Genomic DNA, 19,980 nt, shown 5'->3' with positions numbered 1-19,980 from the left:
AGGATGGGACGGATTATTCACAGAGTCAGACGCTAGACGTCGCATTGAAACGGGAACATACGGGCGTATATCATCAGTAGACACATCGAGTAGATATTAACACCGGAGATATCGAGGCGTTTTAGTTGAAGCCCAGTTTCACTTTGAAGCAAGGTATGCAATTCGTCATCATCCGCCTGCGTCCGGGCCAATTCTGCATAATCGATTGCACAAGGGGTGTGGATTTCACAAATTCTTGAGAAAGCATCAGCAATGACGTTACTATCCCCAAGCAAATATCGCAAATCTGTCGAAAACTGACTGATATATTTGAGATTTCCAAGTTTACGGGGAGAACATTTATCATTACGTTGTTTGTAAGCTTGTAAGCATACGTGAGAGGACGATGATCACTGAAAATTACGAAGTTGCGTTCCTCCAAAATGTGCTTGAAATGCTTAACAGCGGAATTTATTGCTAAGAGCTCTCGGTGATATGTACTGTACATTTTTCAGTGAAACTAAGCTTGCGTGAAAAAAATGACAATGGTTGAGTTTTGTTTCCTATTTGCTGTTGAAGGACTGCACCCAATGAAGTGTCGGAAGTATCGACAATCAAAAACAATTTTGCGTTTGGAACAGGATGGGTTAGGAGGGTGGCGTTGGCAATTGATTCCTTATTTGACAAAAAAAGCGGATTTCCTCCCGCCCCCCCCCCTGACCAAACTCTTTCAGTTTTATCTTTTTGATCTTGCTTTTCGCTAATTCATGCAAAGGAACTTGCACCCAGGCGGCATCTTTAAGGAATCTGTGATAGAAATTTACAATTGCCAAAAAACACTTCAATTAAGTCACTGTCGGTGGCAATGGATAATCGAGCAATGTTTGTACTCGCTCTGGTAAAGGTGAAATAACATCGGGAGAAACAAGAAAACCCAGAAAATTAATTTGACGTTCACCGAATACACATTTAGATGGATTGATCACGATACCATAGTCATTTAGTCTTTGAAAAACACGTTTTAAGTCAGCTTCATGAGATTTTTCGTCAATGGAAGCGATTAACAAATAAATCATCGACATATGCGTAACAACAATCTAAGTCACGAAGTGCTTCGTCAATAAAACGCTGAAACGTTTGAGCTGTATTTTTCAGGCCGAAGCACATATAAACATATTCGTATAGCCCAATGGCGTAATTATGGTGGTTTTGGGAATGTCTTTGGGATTGATCGGTATTTGGTGATATGACTTTATTAAATCGATTTTTAAAAAAATCTTTTTACCACTCAAGTTGATGGAAAAGTCCTGTATATTTAGAAGCGGATATCTATCCGGAATGCTTATTGCACGGAAGTCCCCACAAATTCCCCATTCGTTGCTTTTTTGGGTACAAGATGGGTGGGACCCGAGCAAGGGCTTTTTGAGGGCCGAATTATCCTTTGTTGCAAAAGTTCATTGAATGGTTTTTTAACAGCTACAAGTTTTTCAGAAGACAATCTTCTAGCTTTTGCGAAAACTGGTGGTCTCGTAGTTTCGATGAACTGCATGACAGTGTTTCTTTGGAATTCCATTTAAAACTGGAGCTGGTAAGCTGAGGAAATTTGGCTAATAGGCGGTGGTATGAAGAACCACCAGAGACTGGCAAAAAGCCGTGTTGGGATACTAAACCATTCACTGATAGCGATGTTTCGTTATCGATCAAACGAGAATTTTTAACATCTATAAGCAAACCAAATCTTTCCAAAAAGGCGGCTCCAATAATGGGATGTAACACATCTGCTACAGCGAAAAAGGAAGGAAAATCCCTCCTTAGTCCAAGATTCAGAACTAGATTTTTGTTGCCAAATGTTTGGATTTTTCGGATCCATTTGCAGCATATAGTGAGAATTCGTGAGGTTTTGTCAAAAATTAGTCGGGCGTTTCGGAAAACAACTGATTAATGCGCCAGTGTCAATTAGAAATCGGAAACCCGTATTACCGTAGATGACAAATAGGTGACTGTGGAGAAGGCTTTCGTCAACTGTCGCCGAAATAGATGAGCCCACTAGTTTTCCTGAAACTGACATGGAGGAATACATTTATGAGCTTTTTCTCCAAACTGCTCATGATACCAGCAAAGCCTTCCGTTTTTCAAAGCATCGCCGGATTTATTTCGGTTACAAGATTGAGATCGCTTGCGGTAATCGCGAGATGGTCTAGGAGATCGCGAAAGCCTTTCAAAATCATTGCCGTAGCGAAGCAATTTCGTTTTTCAAATCACCAAACTCTGAAGGGCGAGACACAGCTGAAGTATTAGATGGCACATGAGAAACCTCACAGATTTTGTCAGCTATTTTCGCTAACCCAATTATGGGTTCACTAGAAGCTTGTAATATTTGTTGGGAGTGCAAAGGTAATCTCTGCATCCAGAGATTTTTCAAAATGTCACTTTCCATTTTACCCTCGGCTAACGTTTGCATTTCGTGTAAAAGCTGGAACGGGTGTTTGTCGCCTACTTGAAGTTCTTGAAGTAACATCCGCAATTTGGAAGATTCTGATTGTTAGAACTGCTCGAGCACGCGAGTTTTGAGAGTCTCGTACATGTGCTGTTGAGGAGGATTGCGAACGATATTAGAAACATAGTTCAAAACTTTGCAATCAAGAGCTCCTACAAAGGCGTGAAATTTAGTTTCATCGGCGATTATGCCTGCCGTTTTGAATTTCGACTTAATTTGAGGAAACCAAATCTTTGGATTTGCTTCCCAGAACGGAGGAACTTGACTTGAAAGGCAACACGTGAAACTTCAGCTGATGCAATAGGTTGAGCCAAGACAAATGCAAGTATGGAGACCGTCAAAATAAACAAGCGGCAAATGGAGAGCGGAAAGTTTATTCCTCACCTTAAATTTCCAGGAACGTCTCTATATTGAGTAGAAACGAGTAGGCTTGAAAGAAAAAATATATCCAATAGACTGGGAGATGAAAAAATATTCATCTTTTTGAAGAGCGTAGGAACGAAAAGCACAAGGCCGAAAACAAAATGTAAACGATGAGGTAAATTCACTTTAATGTCCAAAATCAGATGCGTCCTATGTCACCAGTGGTCCTATGCTTGTAGTGGCAAGATAAAACACAATCAAAACTTAACGATATAATATACATATATGAAAGAAATATAACGAGAAGGAAGACACATGTTTATATATATATACAAATCGGTGGTACTATTTCAACTGACGTTCTTTTTCAGGTATACTGAGAAAATTAAGTGCTTCAAGTCACCATTGAAAGGTTCTTCAGTCATCTTACTTCCGTCTTTTCTGGACATGAGCAGATAACCCTGGACATAACTTCGCGGCAGCTCCGTCTGTTGAATCCTGCTTAATTCGTCGCAACAATTACTGATTTGATCCCTAAGAATAATGAAATTGAGAAACAGAAATAAAACCATTTCAAAACTGTGCTCATTTTACACTAAGTTGCACAAATTTTTTTGGGCTGCAGACAATATAGTTCAATATCATTTATAGTTCAGTAATCTGGGGCTACTCTGCACCTACAGGGGTTACTTTGCACCAATCCTGAAAGAAAGATAAGATTCAACGTTGCATAGCGGCTATTCTAATGAAAATTTTGAAACAGTTTTGATTTTGCCTGACAGAAGAACTTATCGGTCAACATATATTTGAGTTAGTGATGCATTCACCATTTTGAATATCGTTTGGTGAACATATCTGTGCTTCTTGATTTCACCCGGAATTATTGTCAAGAAGAAGTTACATTTTGCTGTAAAAAAAGATTCACTTGAAAGTAAATTCGGCTAATTTACATGTAGAAACTAATTGTCGCTTTAATCATACCTATACAGTCATAATTAACTGATTATTTATCATTGTATGATCGATAATAATTTGATGCTTATGTTTTGAGCAAAACCGGGGCTACTTCACATCACCTATAAAGTCGTGTGGAGCAACCCTAAAGTAGTATTTTTATTTCTTTTTTTAGGCTTAATTCAGCTCGCGAAATTGTTATTAATAACTGAATTTGTATCTCTTGTTTGTTGATAAAATAACATCAAATTCCAGTATTAGTTGCTTTTTTTACATGCTAAAATGAGATGAATTGCACTTTTGTGAATTTTGATTATTTTTTTCCGTTCGAGACCAAAAATACCCTTTTCCTGCGATTTTTAGAGAGTACTTACTATGTGGAAACAGAATAAACTTTAAGTGAGTTTCGATAATGCTCCGAAAAATATTGTCTTGCTTATAAATAATAATTATATTAGGCGGTGCAAAATAACCTGCTTCAATGGGTACTTGTAAACAATTAAAAAAAATTGTGATGGTTTTCTATGCCCATGGATCTGTTCTCACATGGTCTTAAAATGTATCAAATCATTATAAAAAACTATTTTACATATTTGATATGCCTATCGGGAATTTTTCATCACAAACACTCAAAAACGGTGCAAAGCAGCCCCGTGTAACGGTAACATTTTAAGGTGCCATATTTCTACTTAGATAATTTTAACAGGCCATATAAAAGCTGAATAATTCTTAGCAATCTAAATGTATATTGACAATACTGAATAAATCAGTTCGAATGTATGTGCTTTTTTCAAGTTGTTTGCAGGGCTAGATAAAGAACTCACATTGGCTCAATTGACCCAAGAGAGAAGCTTCGTACAACCATTATATGACATAAATACGATATCGTGCAATTAGTGAAAGAAAAGAGAGCCTCACGTTAGAAATTCTCCGAACTTTGTGAGAATATCATCGACCCGATCGTACCCGAGAAGCCTCAGTTTGATCATCCACGTTTTCAACCAGGGGAAGTAAGCATGTATGACGGTTGGCTTGAAGTACATGGTCATCGTCCTAAGGACATGGTCGAGAAAAAGTCTCCTCTCGTCACTCCTCTCCAGTCGCTGCCCGCTCAGTAGGGTGTAGATGTTGTTCGAGACGCTGGACAAGAGGATGTCACTCACGTTCAGTGGATGCCCTTCAAACGAATCCAGGGTCTTCAGCATCTCCTTTATTTCGTTCTGGATGGAAAAATAAAGAATACGTCACATTGAATCGCCGTCAGAGACGATCAAGGAGACCATCGAACGAACCTCACCTTGATTATTTGTTCCATCCGGGACTTTCCCAGGCCAAGCTGCCGCAGAAGTTGAAACGAGAGTTGTCTTTGCTCTTTCCATCTTAATCCATTGCATACAGACATGCCTGATGGTGATAAAATAAAGTACTACATTATATATCTAATAACAATAATGAGATTGACATAATAGATTCGAATCAGGCACATCCCTCCTAGCCCAAAACGCCAACCAACCTTTCATGCCCTTTGGATTACAAGCTACTGTATTTTGACCCTTATTGATGATCATGTTGACAGATGGTTCGTCTGACCAACCGGAATTTCACTCCTGATCCACTTGAACCACCACTTTGACCAGTCATATGCACAGTTCATACTTCGCATTACTTGCACCGATTTGGGTAGTGAAATAAATAATTTTATATAGCCGAATGGGTGGAAAGATTAGCCAAATTTACGAGTTCTTTTCGCTCATTATTCGGATAATTGTCTCACCAATGAAATATAGAATTTTATATTACTCTCCAAGAAATATTACAGCTTACGTGTGAATTTCGAAGAATCAATTCAGCTCTGATTTTGCTCTCGAAGAAGTAACTCAGCTCTGATGTGGCTCTCAAAAATGTAGTTCAATTTTAATGAAGCTCGCAAACAATTATTTCAGTTTTAATGAAGCTCGCAAACAATTATTTCAGCTTGAATGTGGTTCTCGAACCACTAATTAAGATTTGATGCTGCTCTCGAAAGAGTAATTTTGATTCGATATGGCTCTCGAAAAAATGATTTGGACTTGATGTGGTGCTCAGAATAATAATTGAGCTCAAGTGTGGATCCCTAACGAAGCAATAAGTTTTAATGATGCTCTCGAACTCGAAGAAGTAATTCATCGTTTAAATTGGCTCTCGAAAAAAAACCTAATTAGACTTTATAAAAGTGGACGTGGTGACCTATCATTGTTTACTGATAAAAGAAGACTGTTGAATAAAGCGATAAGGGATAGTAAAAAGGAAGTTGAATCTAGGTTGGCAGATAACATTGGCTCTGACCCAAAATCATTTTTTCGATACGTCAATAATGGATGTAAGGGGACAGTTGGCCCCCTCTCGATAGGAGGCTCTAAGGTAGAGAGCAATGTAGGCATGTGTAGTGCTTTCAATGACTTTTTCGCGTCTGTTTTTAATGGAGATAATGATATTCGATATACGGGTGTTGCATGGGGTAATAAAACCCTCAACGATATTCAAGTAGAAGACGTGGAGGTCCTAAATCTTCTAAGAAATGTATGTGCAAGCAAAGCACCAGGACCAGATGATATCTATCCCAGGGTTCTCAGGGAAGGTGCTAATGAATTGTTGGGGCCAGTCGCACAGATATTCAGGAGTAGTGTTGCTGAGGGTGTCGTCCCGAGAGATTGGAAACTGGCTAACGTTGTTCCGATATTTAAGAAGGGTAGTAGAGAAGTGGTGTCTAATTATCGTCCAGTGAGTTTGACGAGCTCCCTCTCGAAAATTTTGAAATTATCATCAAAAGGCAGTTTGTGAAGTGGATAGACGAGAATAATGTATTGTCGGATAATCAACATGGGTTCAGGAAGGGGAAGTCATGTGTAACTAACCTCCTTTGCTTCTATGATCACATAACTAAGGCTTTGGGTAAGAGCAAAAATGTCGACGTTGTTTACCTTGATTTCCAGAAGGCATTCGATCGGGTCCAACATGGCAAACTCTTGAAGCGTTTACACGAGATTGGAATAGGGGGCAACATGCTGAATTGGATAGAATCGTGGTTAAGAGATAGGTCACAACGAGTTATGGTGAACGGGGAATTCTCTGGTTGGACAGACGTCACAAGTGGGGTTCCTCAGGGAAGTGTCCTTGGCCCCATACTTTTTTCACTTTTTATCGACAAACTCGATCAGGGTATCGATGGAATTACTAGCAAATTCGCAGATGATGTGAAGCTAATGGGGGTAATCGGAAATGAAAGCGATAAGGAGTTGCTCCAGACCAACTTAAACAAGATTGCAGCATGGGCAAATGAATGGGGCATGACGTTTAGCGTAGATAAGTGCATGGTCGCTCATTTTGGTTCGAACAACCCATGGTTATCTTACGAGTTGAATGGTGTCACTATCCCGGATGCAACTAGAGTCACCGATTTGGGAATTCTCATTGACGAGCGACTTAAGTTTTCTGAACATTGTTCAGCGGTTGTCAAAAAAGCGAATAGAATGCTTGGTCTCATTTTCAAAAAGGTCTCTTCGCGTTCTCCTAAAGTCATTCTTCCGCTTTTTCGAGGCTTAGTTCGTCCTGGACTGGAGAATGCTGTAAGGTTTTGGAGACCATACCTACAGAGGGACATAGATTTGGTTGAAGGGGTGCAGAGAAGAGCTACGCGTGTCCTTATTGGCACACGGGGCTTGAGTTATGAAGAGAGACTTCATTTTTTGAATATGTTTACATTGGATGAACGCAGGTGTCGAGGAGATATGATCGAAGTGTTCAAAATTTTCAATGGGATGGATAGGATGGACCATGAACTTTTAGTACACCGCCAATCAACTGCTTTTACAAGGGGACACCAGTATCGATTGGTGAGGGACAATGCAAGGTTATGGTGTCGCAGGGAATTTTTCTCTAATAGGGTTGTTAATAAATGGAATAGCTTACCCTCGGAGGTAGTAAATTGTAACACAATTGACACGTTTAAAAAGAAATACGATAAACATGTTGGGGTAAATCGAGAAGCTATCCATTCTTAGAATAAGACAACCATAAGTATTCTTTATGGGCATTGTATAATATTTTATCACGTGTATATATTGTTTATAATTTGTGTTAATTGCATTTTTAATGGGGTTGCTGTATTTTTGAAACATATGACATCCATATTTTTATGGGCATCTTTTTATCAGCCACCTCGTTGGGCATTTTGCCTGTTGTGGCGTTGTATTTGTATTTGTATTTGTATTTATATAGACTCTCGAAAATGTACCTCAAGTTCAGTGCAGTTCTTGAAGAAGTAATTCAACTTTGATTTGACTCTGGAAGGAGTGATTCAGCTTTTTTGTGGCTCTCAAAGTTGCAATTCAGTTTTACTGAGGCTCTGGCAAATATTTATTTCAGCTTAAGTGGGGTTCTCGGAAAAGTAATTCGGATTTGATGTCGCTCTCGAAGAACCAAATAGACTGATTTTGTCTTTAGACCAAGTAACTCTTCTTGAGTGTATTTTTCGAAGAAGTAATTCAGCTTTGATTTGGCTTTCAAAGAAGTAATTCAGTATTCATGAAGTTCGTAAACAATTATTTCAGCTCAGCTTGAATGTAGTTCGCCGACAAAAAAAAAAAAAAAAAAAAAACAGATTTGACGTAACTTTTGTAAAAGTAATTCGGACTTGGGTGTAGTCATGTGACTGACAGGGCTCCAGTCCTGATGCTCGGGACGATTTTCATAATTATTATTTTTTTTTCTCGCTATAAATTCACTTTAGCAAGCCTGTGAAATAGCTGAACTGGAAGCCCACAAAGGTCCCAGCCTAGGGGCCTTGTCCCAGGAGGTGGAGACCATGGGTGTAATCTTCAAAGAAGTAATTCGGCTATGATGTGACTTCAGAAAGTAATTGCGTTTCATACAAACTTCACAGAAATTAAATAGCTTTTTATGCTGCTCGAGAAAGAATGCTTTGGTTTGGTGGAATGCTACTCGCAAGCAATAAAGTTTGTGCGCACGAGGCATAAAAACCAATTCAGTCGTAATTTCATCCAATATGTTTTCGAGAAATGCTGCTGATCTCATCTGAAATGTTACCGTTTGCGCCGTTGCCAATCTGTGCGTATCAAATTAGTTCAATAAAGCTTATCTCTGTCTTGGGATGAGAAGCAAGACGAGATCATTACGATTCCGGGACGGGAAATTAATATGTATTCTGGAGCAACGGCCGATACACTCTTCACTTCTTGCTGATACATGAGTCGTATGTGAATTTTTCTTTTCCAACGGATGTGTCACTAGAAGAATGTGTCCCTGAACTTCTATCGATTTATCGGCAGAATCTCTTTTCTATTTTTTGGTAATTTCATACTTCCGATATCGTCATTTCGATTCTAGAATATTACCAATGCGTCCAACTTACGAACATGTCGGAAGAATATGGTTTTTAAGTGAATATGGTATTATAGATGAAAACGGATGCATCCATACAATCATCGCCATGTGAGCACATATATATTTACCTGTGTTACGCGTTAATCTCTTCCATAAAACCATTTTCGCAAAATATCGCCAAAATAAAAGCTGGAAAGACCAACCAGAAATTGTTTGTAGGCGATTACGTATGACTAGTTAATAGGTTGGGTCAAAAAAATGAATTTTTTATTTTCCAATCGCTATATATATAGTGCGGAAAAGTTGCCTCCTTTAAAAAGAAAAAAAAACGACGTAAACCTTGCATTGAGGGACAATGCAAGGTTATGGTGTCGCAGGGAATTTTTCTCCAATAGGGTTGTTAATAAATGGAATAGCTTACCCCCGGAGGTAGTAAATTGTAACACAATTGACACGTTTAAAAAGAAATACGATAAACATGTTGGGGTAAATCGAGAAGCTATCCATTCTTAGAATAAGACAACCATAAGTATTCTTTATGGGCATTGTATAATATTTTATCATGTGTATATATTGTTTGTAATTTGTGTTAATTGCATTTTTAATTGGGTTGCTGTATTTTTGAAACATATGACAACCATATTTTTATGGGCATCTTTTTATCAGCCACCTCGTTGGGCATTTTGCCTGTTGTGGCGTTGTATTTGTATTTGTATTTGTATTTGTATTAAAATCGGTTGATATCTTCCGGTCGTACTTAACGTTTATGGAAATTGACGAAATCAAACATTTTTCTTAAATTTTTTAATATTAGTTAAAATTCTACTATCAACCCACAAAAGTTTGTTATGCTTATTTTATGGTTCAGTAAAGTAAAATAAGCTAAAACATCATTAATATTTCAAGGAATATTGGTCGCTCAACGTGTTCGAAAAACAGGAATTATTCAAATTTTTGCAAGTTTCATTGTGCAGCTTTTCGCCCGTTTTGTGAGAACAAAATGACCCAAAATTCATCACAAGAAGGTGGCTGCGAGTTCCACTCACACCCTACACAAGCAACCATCCAAAGTAGGCACGTGTGTGTAATTTAAATTAAATTTCAAAACTAGTCACTAAAATTGACGCGTTCAAAATCTGACTTTTGGGAGAAATCAGACATAGCAGATGTTGATATTAGCGGAGATCTGATGTACATCTCTAGCTTCATGTCTACATACTTTAATTGAGACCTCGATAACAAGTTTGATATATCTTTCGATTGTCTGAGTCCGTCGGAGAAACTTTCCATATCTCTGATGTGGTTAGTGTCGAAATTGATGAATGATATATCATCATCACATACTTCCCGTAGCATTAGGGGAACGATACAACAGTCAAGTATTTCGGTGAATAATTCCAGTGTAATCGGCAGCCTCAAAGTTTTATCTTACGTAGCACGAAGTGTCCAATGGTTTTCGTTTAGAGGTGGATTGTCTTGCTTTTAAGCCTTTGTATCCGACATTGTGAAAAGTAGAACAAGAAGAAAATTATAATAAATTAAAATAAAAAATCACATAATAAATGTGATTACAATAATAAATAGTTAATATGTAAATTATTTGGTAGGCCATTTTAGGTTCTAATTAAAGACAAACAAAAAACAAAAACAATGTTTTTGAAACAATTAGTTCGAAACAAATTATCTAACTTGGTACTTTAAAGTACCTTCAGGGTATAAAGGGTTAAAGTTCTAATATCCAAGTTCTCTCTCGAACGTGTTCTCTGTCATCAACGATCACAGCCAACAGTAAATTTTTGTGTGCAAAGAACGCATTGCGTCAAAAAAGTTACTGGATTAACAACTTTAAGTCATCAAATAAATACCGCAATGTTTGAACAGCTGGAAAAACATGTTTAGCGCGTCACTGAAATACTTGGGTTTTTTTTTATGTGGAACCACGCAAACATGTACAATTTCAAGATCGCTTCACGTTCGCAAAAGGATTTGGCTAACTTAAGTAAACCTACAACCTTAGCGCTCTATTGGCCGCATTTAGCCATCTAAAATGTGACAGCAACCAGGATCTCGAATTGACAAATCCTCTGCACAATGTCCTGGCTTTATTGTTTTGGATATGTCTAATAAATGCAATACACGCTTGTCTTTCCTCAGAATCTTTCTGTCTACTTCTAGATTCCAATAATGTTTCAAAATAATGTAATGTTCCAATAATGTAATTCAGATTCATACTCCACCACAGAGAGCTTTCACATCCAGTAAGCTGTTATCCAACGGGCCCAGAAAAAGATTTTGGTCCTGTTGGATGTGCCATCTATATCTGGGATTCCCAACTTCGAGGCGCGAATGCGAGCCGCTCCCCCTGCTAAAAATTCTTTCCATAGAGAGCAACAGGCCTACAACGGTACAAATATTCAATCATTTCAAATATAGATGGTAGCTCTAAAAATTCCCACACAACACTACTTGCGGCTCAGACTGTCAGGTACACACACTTTGTTCCAGACTCAGTAACGAAGCTAGCTGGCTGAGATCTCGGCAATAGGATTAGTCCGGTGGCAGAGTCCTGGCGTTCACTGATTTAATGCACCATCTACGTGCTGCTAAATATGACGGAGAGGAAGTTCGTTGAGAAATATAGTAGATACATGATCCACTGTAGTGGTCTTCCTACGTGGAGTTCACACGTGCTCCAGTCACACTCAGGCAGTCGAGAGATACACTTAAATTGTTGCCGAGGCCTCAACTAAAGTATGTGACATGAAGCTAGAAATAGCTACACCAGAGAGAGATCTACGCTATTATCAAAATCAGTCATACCCGATTTCTTCCAAAAGTCAGACTAAACGTGTACACTTGGAAAAAGTAACAGTAGAAGAAACTGTAAACCACCGAATCCTAGTCAATTTTGGTAACTAGTTTTAAAATATATTGTAAATTACACACACGCGCCTACGGTGTGGATGGTTTATTGGGTAGGGTGAGGGTGGAACTCGACATGCGGCTACCTCCTTGTGATGAATTCTGGGTCGTTTTGTTCTGACAAAACTTGTGAAAAGCTGCAGAAGGAAACTTGCAAAAATTTAGCTAATTCCGTGTTTTTCGAATAAGTTGCACGACCGATAAATATTGAAATGTTAATGGTGTTTTAATTTATTTTACTTTATTGAACCATGAAATAAGCGTAAAAAACTTTTGCGTGTCAAACGTAGAAATTTAACTAATATTAAAAAATTTAAGAAAAATGATAAATTTCGTTAATTTTTCCATAAACTTCAAGTGCGATGCGCGACAGGAAGATACCAACCGATTTTAAAATATTTTACGTCGTTATTCTTTTTTTAAAAAGGAGGCAACTTTTCCGCACTATATATATATATATATATTTTTTTTTTCAGCTATCCCCCCCCCCCCCCATCTATAGAGAGCTAGTGTGGTAATCTGTCAGCAACCCTGTCGTAAGGGGGTACTCACAAATTCTGAAAAAAATCAGACAAATTACGCGACTACGGGTTAGGAATTTTTATTGTGTCTAACGAGTCAATTTTTTAACACACATTATCGCTAAATATTGCCTGGGTCAGTAAAATACAAAAATGACAAAGTAATTTTATTCGTAATTCTGAGGGACCGCAAAATCTGTAATTGGCTTACTCACTGTCGCTGTCTGGAAGCAGGTGATTTGGCGGATCATCTGGTCGATCCAAGAACTCTTTTCTGGAGAGATTTTGTCGAATCACCTCGTAGTTTCCCAGAACGATTACCAGCTTTGAACCTAGATATAAACTGCAACAGACGTGACACATTAATTAGCGAGAAAAAAAAAACAAAAGCTTTTCATACGAGTAACGAATTGCGATTATCTGTCATCCCATGCACGAGAATAGACGCCAATTTGAATCACCTCAACAGTGAGTCACGCGTGCGGAACGATCGAGAGCTCATAAATTGTGAAATAAGATTTGCTTTCCCTGACCGAAATCAGGGGTGGTTTAAGTAGCGGGCGCAAGGGCTGCGTTGCAACCGGGTGGCAGGTTGTAAAGGACGGCAGCCTAAGCCTTTTTTTTGTTCGGAAACATAAATTTTTCAATTTTTGGAACTATAAAAACTCACGACACCATAGCTGTCACTTTTTTTTTTCTTTTTGAGCCATACCTTGACAACGAAAATATTCAGAAAACTACAGAGAACAGGCAGGGGCTGGGGTCGTAATACCAGAAACAGGAATGGATTCTGTGACACAGGGGCAAGCGTGCATTTTGGTCCTTCCCCCCTCAGAGACGGATTTATAGTTCTGCCGCCTGTGGGCTACACGATTTTTGCCTCCCTTCCAGTGTAATTAAAAAAAAATTTTTTCGCCCACTCATTCCTCCAACTAGTTGTCCTGCGCTATAACCCGATTGCTCCCTTCCCCTGTAAATACACCTGTGTATCTAAGTTACTCATTTCGTCATTCAAATGCTCGTGTGCTGTTTCAGTCACTCCCTTCCTTTCTCACAGACTCTCAGGTCTCTCTTTTTGCCACTCACTGACCCAGTCCTCTCACTCTCTGAAGAAGTAGATTTGTAGTTTTACAATCTGGAGCTGTACAAAAAAACTTTGCCGCCATTCTCCCATTCTTCTAATTTTCTTGACCACTCATTCCTAAAATTTACCGCTCTACCGAACTTTAGGAGTGTATAACCAGACATCAATGGCAAAGTTTGATAAAAGAGTGAGGCTGTTAAAAAGAGACAGAAAGAAGTGCACGATGAACCGGTTTCGGATTCGAATTTTTCCCGGCATTCCATAAAACTGTTTCCCCCCAATATATGAATCTCGCCATTTTGCAAATTCTTCAGATCTGTGCCAACGCTTCCGATTTACCCGGAAGCCTTCCGATTTTTCAGCCTTATTAAAATCTTCCGTATCTGGTGACGAATTCTTGCCGACAGAAAGCGAATACTGGACTTTATTTCACTTGCGGTACGCAGTTCGATCTCATTATACGCGTAAACTTTAAAAATCACCTCAGACTGTCGACGTGATTCAAATGGTTCCTCTTGCATGTTAGAGATGTAGAAAGACTCGGCGGATCTGCAAAATTACAAATTCTATTCAACTTTATCTATTTGAAAAAATTTATCAAGAAATGGAAGTTTTCATTCCAAAAAATTATCTGAATGATTCATTCATCAAATAGTCTCCCATGAAAGTTAAAAAAAGTTCTCAAAAAGAAAATAACACAGATTTTTACTCTGCTTCATTCTAAATTTAATCATCAAATTTTATTTCAATTGACAAGATGTACAAAAGAAAAGTAAGAAATTTCTTTTAATTCCAACAGAACATTTTCACAAAAAATTTTAGCTTTGAAACCAAGAAAATAAAAAAGGGGGCCCTCTTTTATCTGATTATTTTTCAAAAATTTCGTAAAAAAAAGAACAAATTTTTTTATGAATAAACAAAACATGTTTCCTTTTACCAACAAAGTCTTTAGAAATAATTTCTTTTGAACACACAGAAAACATAAACAAAGAGACAATAAAGGAGTCGTTAATTGCTTCCAAAATAAGTTTTTCTTCCTTCATCATCATTTGTTTATTCAGAAAAAGAAACAAAAATTGTCGTTTGGAAATTAAAATTCGGAGGAAAATGTCTCTCGAGAAACGTTTCTTCTTTTTAGAACGTTAAATGTTTTTCGACGTCTCTCAAACAGCAATAGATAGCTATTTTCCATTCCCCCAAATATATACAACGAGCAAAAAACCAATTAAAAACATCGCATTTATATTCAGAACATTTTTATATGTATTTAAGTGCTTTGTCTTCTCGTCAAGTGGTTCTAACATAATAATTGTAAAATAATAATAATAATTATCATTATTATTGCTAACCAGGAAATGCGAGTACGAATTACACTTTTTAAAAATAAAATGAAACAAACATTTTCATTAAAGAGAGTTCTGCAGGTTCTACAGAATTCTACAGATTTTTGTGGGTGCCGCTGAAATCGTTGCAGGGGTGACACGAGTTATATATGAAATTATGTTATTCCCGAGGCAATTGCGTCAAACGTTAAAAAAATTAGCAATTCCCTGATTGGAGACAACTGAAACATTTAATACTAAAGCTAACGTGTACATGCGCAAGGAGATACATGCATGTATGTCTTATGGGGTTTCTCAGGAGTTAGGCTTTATTAACACCGTTTATCCCTTGAGGTGTTCAAAAATGTATTCCTCAGTCGGGTGTGGTTTACGGGTTATTGATTTGGAAAAATATGTTTAATGATGCCATTAGGATGGTGCAGCACAAAATTACTAACCTTTTTTTTATTGACTAACTTTAGCTACAGAAGGATGAAAAATTTTGATTTTTTTTTCATTTAATCGCAAGAAACGTGATCGAAACCTGGGCGAAACATAAATTTTTCAACTACGTACACTCTTATTTACTAAAACTAAGAAACCAAGAAAAATTATTGGTAATTTCTAAATTCTTTTTTTTTTTAAAGTTTTTAAAGTGGTTTCATGGGTGAACCCCGCCTACTTACTTAGTTAAGAAATGTGACATTGTTTTGTTTCTTGGGTATAATATGATATGCTTGCATGTGAGGAGACTGAAATAGGGGCCGTTCAAGTATTACGTCAGAAAGTTTTTAAGCATTTTTGACCCGTCAGCACCACACGCACACACACGCACGCACGCACACACAACAAAACTCTGACTCCCCTCCCTTGTCAGCAGAATTTCTTCAGCTCTGCTCCCTACCTCCTAACGCATATTGGGATCATAGACATACTCGGGGGGGGGGGCATGGGGAGGGATCGTTTTGACCCCCCACCCGACAGTCAAAAATGTATTTTTTTTGCTGCAAAAAAATATTAAAAAAAATTAAAATTTCGGAAGAAAATACCTTTATATGTTATTATAATAAGCTAAGAACTCAAAAAATATCTATTTAAAAATTCATTGCGTCCCACCCTCTAAGCCGTATATGTTAAACCCATTACCCACGAACCAAATGCTGCACTCGGGGATATTTGATGCGGTTCCCACCTCAAACCTAATTTCGTAAAAATGAACTGAGCGGCATATTTACAGATCGCTCAAGTGTTCTGTGGCACAAATCCAGAGCATTTAAACGACCCGTGGCACATTTTCAAATCACTCAAGTAGGCCCGTGGCACATTCACGGATCACTTAAGTGACCCGTGACGCAGTTCCAGAACAATTAAATGGTCCGTGGCACATTAAGAGATCCACTGAGTTACATGTGACACAGTTTTAGACCACTTAAGCGGCCGCCGGTGCAGTTCTACATCACTCACCTTACCCGCGGCACATTCCCAGATTACATAAGTGATCCGCAGGATAATTACGGATTACTTGAGTGACGCACGGCACAGTTAAAGAGCACTTAAGCGGCCCGCGACACATTTCTAGAGCACTTAAGCGGCCCGCGACACATTTCTAGAGCACTTAAGCGGCCCGCGACACATTTCTAGAGCACTCGAGCGGCCCAGACACATTTTCAGATCACTTGAAAGATCCGCGGAACATTTAAAGGTTACTAAAGTGGCTCTGTAGAGGACTTATCAATATGGAGAATGGTATTTCAGGTGCCCACAAACCAAGAAACGGTTTTTCTCATATTTGGCACACCCAGTAAGATATTAAGAATTTTTCCTTTTTTTTTTTTTTTATAAAGGGTGATTGATAACATACGTATCACTCATACCCCCTCCCTCCCGTCATCAAAAGTCAGCAAACCCGGAACCCCCTTCCCTCACATCGATGCTGACGTAATACTTGAATGACCCCTTATTTATTTCTGGGGAGTTTTTTTTATCCTGCCCTTTTTCTGAAGAAAAAAAGCAAAACGTAACATCCACGTTCCAGTAAAGTGGAAAACATAAAGATGCGCCTTTTGTAGTACCAAAGAGAAGCCCCACTGAACAAATACTATGTGCAGTAAAGTGCCGCTATGTTCTTATCAGAAGAGTGTCACGTGTTTTCAGAAATTTGAAGATTTGTGAAAGTAACTTAGACGACATGAATAACATGAATGGATTTTGTTTATGAACATTTATAATTGAATAATTTCTAGATAAATTTCTGCAATTTATGATTTTATTTCACACATTTTTTTTATGTTCAATACTGGCTGATACGAAATCTTACGAAATAGAATCAGAAAAGTATCTTTCCCTGAGGTCAAAAATGTTTGTATATGTTATATATGTTTGTATATTGTATAGATGATGTGTATATGTACATATTTCGTATTTGTGTAATTAAAAAAAAGTACCATATTTGTTGTTATGTATTTCAATAACCTGGAAGTTTTTGAAAATTTTCATTTTTTATAAATATTTGCCAATGAAATGGTAATATAAATGGTATAATAAATAAGTATAGCTAGATTTATATCCTTTTGGTATAAGACTAACATCTTGAAAATTTATCAATATTTTGGGATACAAGGAGGTAAAACACCAACCACCTTCTCTCTCAGGGATGTAAAAAAAATCTCACTACATTTCACGTTCATAAGGTCCAGATCATAAGGCCCCCATTATCAAGTTAATTCATTAAATATTGCAGAAAATTAAAAGTGCCTTCTAAAGGGTTAAATGGCTTTGAAATTTCTCGGTCAAATCTTCGCGTGTAGTCTTGGAGAATGCCTGAGAGGAATGTTCGTTGAAAGTTGTGGGTTATCTCTTCCTGTCATCGCAACCTCCTTTCCGTGTAACCTGTCAAGATTAGCCTCTATAAAAGAGACTAACCGTACATGAATCTCGTGCGGCTTAGGTTTTCTGAACATTGTTCAGCGGTGGTCATAAAATCTATTTCATTTTCAGAAAGGTCTCTTCGCGTTCTCCGAAAGTCATTCTTCCGCTTTTCCGAGGCTTGGTTCGCCCTGGAATGGAGCATGCTGTAAGGTTTTGGAGACGATACCTACAGAGGGACATAGACTTGGTTCAAGGGGTGCAGAGAAGAGTCCTTATTGGCACACGGGGATTGAGTTATGCAAACACCAAACATGGTTCCCGCTCTGTCCCTTGTGGGATATTAGCAGGCTACCTTGCGGCTGGGCCATGCTGGAAAAAAGAAAAATCTCCGCCAGCCACCAAGACCACGGGCCGAACGCCGGCCGGCATTCCGCCACCGCACCTCCGACACACGCAAAGGACTACAAACACTAACACCAAACATGGTCCCCGCTCTGCAGCAAGATTACCTAGAGGCTGGGACATGCTGGAAAACTCTCTTGATGTCCGGGTGACCGGGCGGACCGCTCGCAAGAGACCAACGAAAACATCCCGAAAATTAAAAAGAAATACGGTAAACATGTTGGGGTAAATCTAGAAGCTATCCATACATAGAACCAGACAGCCATAAGTATTCTTTATGGGTATTATATGATATTTTATATTATATGATATCACACAATGGACGGTTCCATTTACCTTCTTTCGGTAAAATGATCACAGGGAAAAGGAGCAGGTTGGTATTTTCCGCTGGTGTCTTTTGCGCTATTTTAGTGAGTTTCCCCTCCTTGAAAAATTAACCCTCCCTTCACGCGTCAAGGTCAGAGGCCAATTCAGTACTTGATCTGTGCTGCTTCGTCAGTATGACCATTGTCACCTGGGATGATGCGAGCGTCACCACCGACCCAATTCCCCAACTCTCGCTCGTTAATCCTATCTCCTACGTTTCTACGAAAGAAAAGTGTTAATTTCAGCATGCAGTGAACAATATGAATCCACATTTTTTCAAGATCAGGTGCTCTTACATAACATACCTCTCTTGAGGGAAAACGATGAAAGAGCGAACCAACGCTTTCAAATTCAGCTTAGATGATGTAGTCCTTTTATATTTTTGCAATGGGCGATCCATTTCAAACTTTGACGCTGATTGTTGTTGGTGTTTTCACTTTGGGCGCTGTTACTCTGACTGTTTGTTTAGATATGCATGATCACCCTGTTGTTGAAAATAACTTCCTATTTTTGGCTTATATACGTTAAATAGCAATGATTTCGGAGCCAGGAGTTCAGTGGATGCTCGAGCAACCACAGTATTTTGTAGAACCTGCCTGGGCAGCCCCAGAATCAATTCAGAAATAAAAATCTCCTATACCGGCTGTCCAAAATTGTTTGGCCAGCAAATATTTGCAACGTTGACTTAATAAATATTATATCATTACAGCCGTGTTGAGTTAAGAAACGTATTCTCAATTATAAAAAGTTTTCAAATCACGTGCAGTTACTTAAAATATCAAAATTGCTTTGAAGGGCTGTATACATAAAAAAAGAATATAAAGAAATTAACTTTTTACGTACAGACAGTCTACATAAAAAGTTAATTTTGCTATTTTTTTATGTGTACGACCACTCAAGACCACTTACGACTTTTACCCATACGACCACTCCCTTTGTGCATGTACACGCTAGCTTCCGTATGACAATGTTTCAGTTGTCTCCAAGCATTTAAGTCAGGGGAATTACAAAATTTTTTAACGTTTGACACAATGCGCTCGGGAATAATATAAGAATTTCACATATACCTTGTTTCTTCCCCCCCCCCCTCCGCAACGATTTCAGCGGCACTCACGGATCTGCAGAAACAATCATTAATGAAATTGTTTGTTTCACTTCAGTATCCTAGTCTTGAACTGCGATTCATACTCGTACCTCCTGGTTAGCAATAATAATAAGAGTATTACTGTTATTTTACAATTATAACGGTAGAACCACTTAACAAGAAGAGAAAGCACTTAAATGTATATACAAACGATTTGAATATAAATGCGATGTTTT

At 38.2% G+C, this 19,980-nt stretch overlaps 1 protein-coding gene across 3 annotated transcripts in view; it reads right to left on the bottom strand.

Moving 5' to 3' along the window:
* The window catches only part of LOC149084759 (cytochrome P450 2J4-like), an 89,437-nt gene that overhangs the window by 55,205 nt on the left and 14,252 nt on the right, over positions 1-19,980 (bottom strand). For all 3 annotated transcript variants that reach the window (XM_089235193.1, XM_089235192.1, XM_089235194.1), the window contains exons 2-5: positions 12,834-12,961; positions 5,091-5,197; positions 4,712-5,013; positions 3,243-3,373 (exon numbers count right to left, since the gene is read on the bottom strand). In XM_089235193.1, coding sequence (XP_089091319.1) covers positions 3,243-3,373; positions 4,712-5,013; positions 5,091-5,197; positions 12,834-12,961 — 668 coding nt within the window. The remainder of the gene's footprint in view (positions 1-3,242; positions 3,374-4,711; positions 5,014-5,090; positions 5,198-12,833; positions 12,962-19,980) is intronic.

Source organism: Pholcus phalangioides, unplaced genomic scaffold, assembly GCF_987345545.1.
Source record: "Pholcus phalangioides strain wild (caught in Gottingen) unplaced genomic scaffold, Ppha-v1.0 ptg000008l_1, whole genome shotgun sequence".
NCBI lineage: Eukaryota > Metazoa > Arthropoda > Arachnida > Araneae > Pholcidae > Pholcus > Pholcus phalangioides.
Note: the sequence above shows the minus strand (reverse complement) of the source record. Positions and strands in the feature narration are given on the sequence as shown.